The sequence below is a fragment of the Monopterus albus genome, unplaced genomic scaffold, assembly GCF_001952655.1.
Source record: "Monopterus albus unplaced genomic scaffold, M_albus_1.0 scaffold1.1, whole genome shotgun sequence".
NCBI lineage: Eukaryota > Metazoa > Chordata > Actinopteri > Synbranchiformes > Synbranchidae > Monopterus > Monopterus albus.
Window position 1 is genome coordinate 1,151,406 of NW_018127881.1, and position 8,220 is coordinate 1,159,625.

General features: G+C 40.2%; 2 protein-coding genes across 2 annotated transcripts in view; one reads left to right on the forward strand and one right to left on the reverse strand.

The window, feature by feature from the left end:
- Window positions 1-3,001, forward strand: part of col2a1b (collagen, type II, alpha 1b) — a 45,644-nt gene extending 42,643 nt beyond the window's left edge. The window contains 3 exon segments of the mRNA XM_020619338.1: window positions 223-455; window positions 976-1,218; window positions 1,533-3,001. Coding sequence (XP_020474994.1) covers window positions 223-455; window positions 976-1,218; window positions 1,533-1,679 — 623 coding nt within the window. The 3' untranslated portion in view covers window positions 1,680-3,001.
- Window positions 3,002-3,555: 554 nt separating this feature from the next.
- Window positions 3,556-8,220, reverse strand: part of LOC109965350 (leucine-rich repeat-containing protein 3-like) — a 5,572-nt gene continuing 907 nt past the window's right edge. The window contains exon 2 of the mRNA XM_020609323.1: window positions 3,556-7,040. Within this exon, the coding sequence (XP_020464979.1) occupies window positions 6,108-6,965 (858 nt within the window). The 5' untranslated portion in view covers window positions 6,966-7,040 and the 3' untranslated portion in view covers window positions 3,556-6,107. The remainder of the gene's footprint in view (window positions 7,041-8,220) is intronic.

Consider the following 8,220-nt stretch of genomic DNA (forward strand, 5'->3'; position numbering starts at 1 on the left):
GGCAATTTAGAGACACCAATCAACCTAAGCTGCATGTCTTTGGACTGTGGGAGGAAGCCGGAGTACCCAGAGAGAACCCACGCAAGCACAGGGAGAACATGCAAACTCCACACAGAAAGGTCTCGGGTGGGGCCCTTCTCGCTGTGAGGAAATGGTGCTAACCACTGCGCCACCGTGCTGCCCACGATAGGGTATAATGTAAAGAGAAAAATGGCATCCTTGAGGCTGATCTGCTTTTTTTTTGTCCTCTCTTGATCTTCCCTGTAGGAGAGTACTGGATTGATCCCAATCAGGGTTGTACCATCGATGCAATCAAGGTGTTCTGCAACATGGATACAGGGGAGTCCTGTGTCTACCCTAAACCTTCTAAAATCCCTCGCAAGAACTGGTGGTCCAGCAAGAGCAAGGATCGCAAACACATCTGGTTCGGAGAGACAATGAATGGAGGATTCCATGTGAGTTGCACCTCGATTTTCAGTCTTCTGCATTACTAGTAGAGTAAAAGGATTGTAGCCCACACACTGAATTAATGCTCCAAACATTTGTGTCTATTTAGGCCAAGCTGCCATGCCAACAGCTTGGCCTGTTGTGGTGGCAGCTTGGATGTGAAGGAACACAAAATCGGACTGAAAAATAATTAAAATCAATCTGCTGTAGGCCCTTGTCCATAGGAATTTTTTCAACAGTGTTGACTTCTAAAGACACTGACTGACAACAGAGTATGCCACCAACCCCATCCTTAGTATTGTCTTACTTGTCACACAAACAGCATTTTACATCATCAGAGTAATTTGAACAATATCGCGTAAAAAAATCTGAGCATCTCTGTAAAAACTGTTAAAACCATAAATGACAGGTTTACTCATCATCAGGAATGCATAACAGGTAGAGTAATCAAAACCAAACATAAAACAGCAATAACAACAAAGATAATCTAATCATCCCTTCTTCCATCCTACCTGTGGCCTTAAACAGTTCAGCTATGGTGATGACAGCCTGGCACCCAACACTGCTGCCATTCAGATGACGTTCCTGAGACTGCTGTCCACCGAAGCTTCTCAAAACCTCACCTACCACTGTAAGAACAGCGTGGCCTACATGGACGCCTCAACGGGCAACCTCAAGAAGGCCGTCCTGCTGCAGGGCTCCAACGATGTGGAGATCAGAGCTGAGGGCAACAGCCGTTTTACATACAGCGTGATGGAGGACAGCTGCACGGTAAGACTGCTTATACAGTACTATAACAGTTCTTTGTGTAAGTGTATTATACATGCATGTGCTAACTCATGTTTAGAGTAGAACATACAGTAAGAAAAATGCAAGTGTATTATACATGCATGTGCTAGAGTAGAACATACAGTAAGAAAAATGTAAAAATTGGAACACAATTCACTTTCCCTTCATCACAGACATTAAACGCTGTCTCTTGTACACTGGTGTTCACCGAGACTCACCAGACCAGTCTCATTCTCTGCAGTTCTTGAGGAGTCATATATTATTTAACATCTGTTGTGTTGTTTGCCTCTGCGTAGAAACACACGGGACAGTGGGGCAAGACAGTGATGGAATACAGATCGCAGAAGACCTCTCGTCTGCCCATTGTGGACATTGCCCCCATGGATATCGGCGGAGCAGACCAGGAGTTCGGTGTTGATATCGGGCCAGTCTGCTTCTTGTAAAGAATGAGGGATCAAAAGAAGAGAAAGAAGAAGTGAAATTTTACAAGTGAAAGAGGAGCACACTTCAGATAAAGGAGGGGAGAAAGAGAGAGAAAGAAAAATCAAGACACTTTTTTTAAATGGGACTTTTTTCTAATTAAGAAGTGCTTTTTCCAAGTCGAACTCTGTAGGATATCTGCACTGAATGACACCAGCAACAGTCATCTGTGATTCATCCAGCTTTGCCTCCAGACAAATCGCCTCCCCTATGAACAACAGGCACTCCCCAAGAGTCCCCACTTCACCCCGGGTGAACAGCAACCCCCTCTGCTTACCCCAGCCCCACATCCATGAGCAAGAAGTATGAGGAGAGCAGCATACCAGAGAACTAGAGAGAGAAAAACGTGTTGGTGTTATTTATTTATTGTTTAGATTTGGGTCCCAGATGTGGGAGGACTGAGTTTGTTGCTAAGAAATAAAAATCCAACTTACACATATTTTAAAAAACATTATCCACCAACTTCCTCTCTTACTTCCTCATGTTTTCTAATCACCCAACTCCTGTACCACATCCACTAAAGCGAACACAACTCTTTAATACAAAAAAAGTCTAGCTACTTAGAAAGTTCAGGTTTTCCTCTTTCTTCCACCACAGTGTGTATCAAGAAGTTACTGTGTTTTATAGTAAAAGTCAATGGTGCTATTGTTGTAAAAGTCTGTATTTTTTAACAACCATATACTCATGTGTAGTGAGTTGTATATATGTATATATATGTATATGTGTGTATACATATATATACAGGTACAGTTTGTCAGAGAGAGCATTTTACCCTGGGATTTTGGATTTCAGGATGAAATCACCCTCCCCACCCTCCTGCTTCAACCCTTTTAGATAAATAAACATGTCCCAAATGAAGTTTTACAAACAAGGGATGTACAATTTAGAACAAATTTAAAACGTTTTTTTTCTTTTTTTAAAGCTACCTCACACTAAAAACATACAACTTCACAAATAAAACTAAGGTCTCTCCCCCGAATCTTTGTTTACGAGGCCCATATTTATGGCCCAGCGTGCTGGCCCCCATTTGACCCCAGACCCACTCATTTCCTCCCTTCAGTTCCCTCACACAGGGTGTGCCTTCTGCCTCAGTGGACACATTTACACAGCGGTAGAGTTTTAAGTTGTGTTTAACTTTGCTGCTCCAGTTTTACAGCCAGTGCAGATGGTTCATTTGTGTGAGGTTGTGTATATTTCTATTATTGATAATAGTATTATATTATTATGATCATGACTTGTTTTTGTTACACTTTAATTAATGTAAATTGGAAATAAAAGACAAAACTAAGGCTGAAGTCGTTTTTTTATTTATGACCTGTTTTCTCTCCCTTTCTGAAATATCTGTCATATCAATGTTTTAATCTCCTCTTTAAAAAAAAAAATTAGTTGCACCTAAATATTTCGTTGTGCCCTGCGTCCACTTTGTGTTTTTGTAGTGATGTCCACTTGTATTTCCAGGGGGAGAAATTTCAAGAAAAGCCAGTGGAGAAATGGATGTATATGTTGACATTGTGATTTTGATATATGGTGATTTCAAAAATAAAATGTTGAAGAAAGAGGTGGTAAAAGTTCATATAATACATTTCATATATGTAAAATAGCTTTTCAATAATTTCTTTTCTTTTTAATGCATGGTAGAATAGAAATGGGAAACATTGCCGACCACTGTCAGCTCATTCATGTGAACTGATGTCTTACTGTACTTTTATTACTTCATCTTCTTGCCTTTTGAACCTACAGTAGCAATAAAAGGTAGACGCATTTCTATGAACAATGTAGAACTATGTTCCTTTTATTTTTTATATATATAGAAATCTCTTTTTGATACAGTAGTTCATTTATTATTTTAATGTATTGTTTCCAATCTGACTTTATCCTGGAATTGGCAGACAAACAGGAGCAAAAACAAATCACCAAACAGAAATACATCACAAAAAAAAAAAAAAAAAAAAAAAAAACCCTACGGAAAGAATTAAACACAGAGGACATGCTTGGCTTTGTGTTTGTGTTATCATTATTATTGTGACATAATGAATCAAAGAAGTAAAAGATTATATTAATGGTAGGGAAACTGGAGTCTGGTATCATCTACATCAAATGTAAGATTTCTTACAGACAGCTAACATTCAAGAAACATTCAGAGAATGTAAAATTACATTAATAATGCTTCATTGGTTCATCCACACAGTTTTGTTTTTAATGTCACACATAACAAATATTCACCTTTTATCCTAATCTTTTAACTTGTGACCATGAAAGATCAGGTTTTACATTTATCATAACAAATCAGTATTGTTCTACTCATAGCTTAACTGGCTCTAGCTCAAATTCACAGTATGTCTTTACCCTGAACAACAACGGCTTGAATCTTTCCTTCTAAGTAGATTACAGTACAAGGGACACACACCACACTTAGCACATCACAGTACACAGAAAACTGACCTATTTTAGGTTGTCCTTCCACTCACCAACCCAATTGTGAGCTATGGGCACTGTTATACTATAGTATATTATAACCATGAAATTTACAACTGTACACGTTAATCAGACATGAAGAGACTTCATCAATGCTTGCTGCACAGCAGTTCTTTGAGCTAAATGCTAAAGTCAGCATACTAACATGCTCACAGTGATAATGCTTTTATGACAATGTTTAGCAGGTATAATGTTTAACATTTAATGTTATAATGTTTAACTGTTAACCAACTTAGTTTAGCAGATTAGCACACTGACATTTGTTAATTAGCACAAGACACAAAGCACAGCTGAGGCTGCTGAGAACAATGTCATTATTTCACAGCCATTTTGTTTTAAAGGAATTGGACAAATAAAAACTTGACATGATGTTGCCAGAGGAAATATTAAGGGACCAGAGGGTTATGACAGTTAATTTGGAGGGAATATGAACATCCTCATTTTGTTTCAATAAGCACCTAACATTATCCAGTAGAAAATCATTAGAAAAAAGTTTTTAAAAATGAACGTCATTTTGTGTACTTTCAGCTTTTGTATGCCGTTAGTAATTTTGTGACCCCTCACTGTGAATTTGTGACCCCATGTGCGAGTCCCCCAAGATTTGGGACCACTGTTCTAATCACAAATTAAACGTTTATGACTAATCTTTTATAGTTTCTATTTATAACTGTGAACATTGATACACTGACCACACAATACATCCTGCCCACAGAGAATAATGCTCTGCACTAGATACGGCACACTAAATATGATTACTAAAGTGGAATTTTAAAAAGTATAATATTAATCAAGTCAAGTTTTGGTCCAATTAGACTGAGCTAACACTGAGTTGGGTATTCACCTAGAGTATACCCTATATATCAGAAATGGGTTAACTGACAAAATGTTTCTTTTATTATCAGAGACTGTTCCTTATAGTCTCAGCTATATGGAAAATGAGAAGTGGAACAATTTGTACACAGCAATCAGTGCAGAGAGGAATGAAAAAACAGGCTTCAAGAAATTAATTATAACTAAACAGCTTCTCTCATCATAACTGGCTATACTAATCTAATTTACAATGATTCATTTCTAAATCTGGTTGAAATGTCTCTACACCAAACAATGACAACAGCATGCACAATAAGCTGTCCAAATACTCCAGAGCAGCAGCTTGGAGACAAAACTATTCACCTCCAGCACAAATGGCTTCCTGAGAGCAAATTTAGCTCAGCAGTTCTCCTCTGGCACCGACCGAAACAAATGGCTTAGTGATCATGTGTTGGATAAGGCCTAAATATTATCCACGCAAAATCAATGCTAGCAAAGTCAAAGCTGCTGTAACAAATACACAAAAACACTACACATACGCATGTACATGCACAAATGCAAAAGCAATTAGATGAAGACGCATATTTTGAGTTTGCACACTGACTTGATAAAAACGCTCCAGCTGATTAGGGCCTTTCATTAAAGGTCAGTTGATGAAAAACTCCTAATTAGAGCTTAATGACAGATAAAGAATACAGTATGAGGCATGGAGGAAGATGAATAGAGAAGGAAAGAGGGACTATAAAGTGAGGTTTGAAGGTTATAAAGTTCAAAGAATGTCTTTCCTTTTTTCTTATTCTATCCTTTCATCTTTGTTGTGCTATAACTTTTGGCTTTCTTGCAGCTCAGTGCACTTGGTAAAATGAGTACAGAAACATTCATTTCTTAATTTTCCTTAAATTGAGAAGAACCTGGTGGGGAAAATATCAATTAAAACAGGCGGTTTCACTAGTAATAAAATAAAGCATTGCAATTATAAAACACAGCTGTATATGATTTATTCCCCCATTATCTGCTTCCACAGTCAGCTAACAGTAATCCCATGAAGCATTTTGATACTAGTTCTCCATAAAAATGGCATTTGGTTATTCAAGCAGAGCACGATTTCAGAAACCAGTGCTAAGAGTATCTGTCTCTGTGAGGGTCTTGCGTGGGCTGGGTAAACTCTTCAGGTACTCCAAATGCCTGCGGGCCTCGGCTTGGTTCTGTCTAACATAGTACACAACATACACAATGACCATAAAAAACCACACAAACATGGTCACTAGCATGGCCACATCGGTGGTCTTCCTCTGCAGACTACAGAAATTCACCCCAGAATCCAACAGTTTGACCAATGGCTGACCTGCATGTTCACCCATTGACCCCGGGTCCTCCCACCTGCTCCCCTCGCCCACTGCTCGCACAGAGCTCTCACAAACAATCCCATTCACCGTTTCTGGCTCCAGGTTCACAGTCTCCACCAGCTCCTGGAGGGTGCAGTCACAGTGCCAGGGGTTGTGGTAGAGGCGTGTCTTTGCCTGAGTGGAGCCAAACTCCTCCCTGCTGACCTGCCTCAGCTGGTTATATGAGAGGTCCAGCAGGCGCAACTCGGGGCCCAGATGCCGCAGGGCCCCTGAGGCAAGTGAGTCGATGCGGTTGTGGGACAGATAGAGGTCCTGCAGGTGAACTAGGTTGCTGAAAGCACTCTCGGGGATGTTCCGAATGTAGTTGCGTTCCAGGTGGAGAGAAACAGTTTCTGGTGGGATCCCCTCTGGGATCTCCCGTAGGCCAGCATCTGAGCACAGCACTGTGGCTGTGTCCCAGGCGCAGTGGCAGCTGTCTGGGCACTGGGGGTACACTTGGCCCCACAGAGTTGAGAACAAGAGTGACGCCCACAGCCATAAATGAAGATCCACTCCTTTACCTTCCCATCCTCCTCCACTGACGCTGGCACATCTCTCCTCACACCAGCCTGTGCACATCGCCTCAACATAGCCCCCTGACACACACCAGGTCCCAGTCAGAGACACACAGTTGCACCAGGAAAATCTGAACAACTGAGAGAAAAAAGGGTCAGTCTGGAAAAGATTAGTCTCTCTCTCTCTTTCAAATAACACTACTCTGAATGCTGACATGGGGGATTATGGTTAGGAGCAGAAGGAGAAAAAGGTCAGTTGGTAAAGCCATAGAAATGAGTTTAAACCTGATAAACACATCTGGTAAATGCATTTCTGCATGGAAACAAACCCCGGTAATGCAAAAGTGCCAAATATGGTCAGAGGACCTGAATTTCAGCTCAAGAAAAAACATGCATTTTTATTAATATTGCACTATAACTAATTTAGATTTTGTGGTGCTGCTAACACAAGGAAATTTGGTTTTTAGAGAAGAGGCACCAATGTTTTATTGCAGTGATTCCCTTATGAATCACAATTTAGGCAACTGTAATGATAGTTTGAGACCTAATAAGGTTTTATGTCTCCATGTAGAAAGAGACAAATCATTAAACAGGATTATCTGAATTCAAGCCCACCCCATGTGTCCTTTCTGTGACTTCAGTGTAACACCAGAAGAAAAGCATCATATTACACTTAATACATTTTCATCTCATTTATCCCTCAATTTACTTTACCATGATGTCATACCCTCTTAATCATATTCTGTGGGTGGAGGTGGGGGGTGTATGGAATGAGGTTAGGAAAGCGTGGGATCGATAACTCTAGTATTGCCTACAACATTGTTAGCTGCAAGAACATCAATCCTGTAGGAGTCCCACAGTGTCAATAAGTGACAGAGCTGGAAAAAAATACCACAGCTGGACTCTGGATGTTAGCATCTGTCCCTAGTCCTGCAGTGAGGAAGTAAAAGCTGAGAAAAAGCCATTTTACTAGACTGCATCACATGGACAAAACCACTGGAGAATACTGTAGCCTACAGTACATTACATATGCTACTGCCCTGTTTATCTCTGTAAATGGTGTCCCTGCATTTTACTCAGGTGTTTTTGGAATATGTTTACTTTGCGGTGGCAATAAATATCAAGCAGGTCCTCATGTGTCACCATGAGCACACTCTAAAGGCTTCAACCCCTAACATTGGCCTATAGGTCAGGACAGATGGCACCGTTTCTTTTGAACAGAGGTGAGGATTTAGTTTAATATTCTAACTTACCAAATGTAGATGCAGGCAAATCCTCAGTTAACAAAACCAATCATCTCCTGCATGAATAGGAATGGG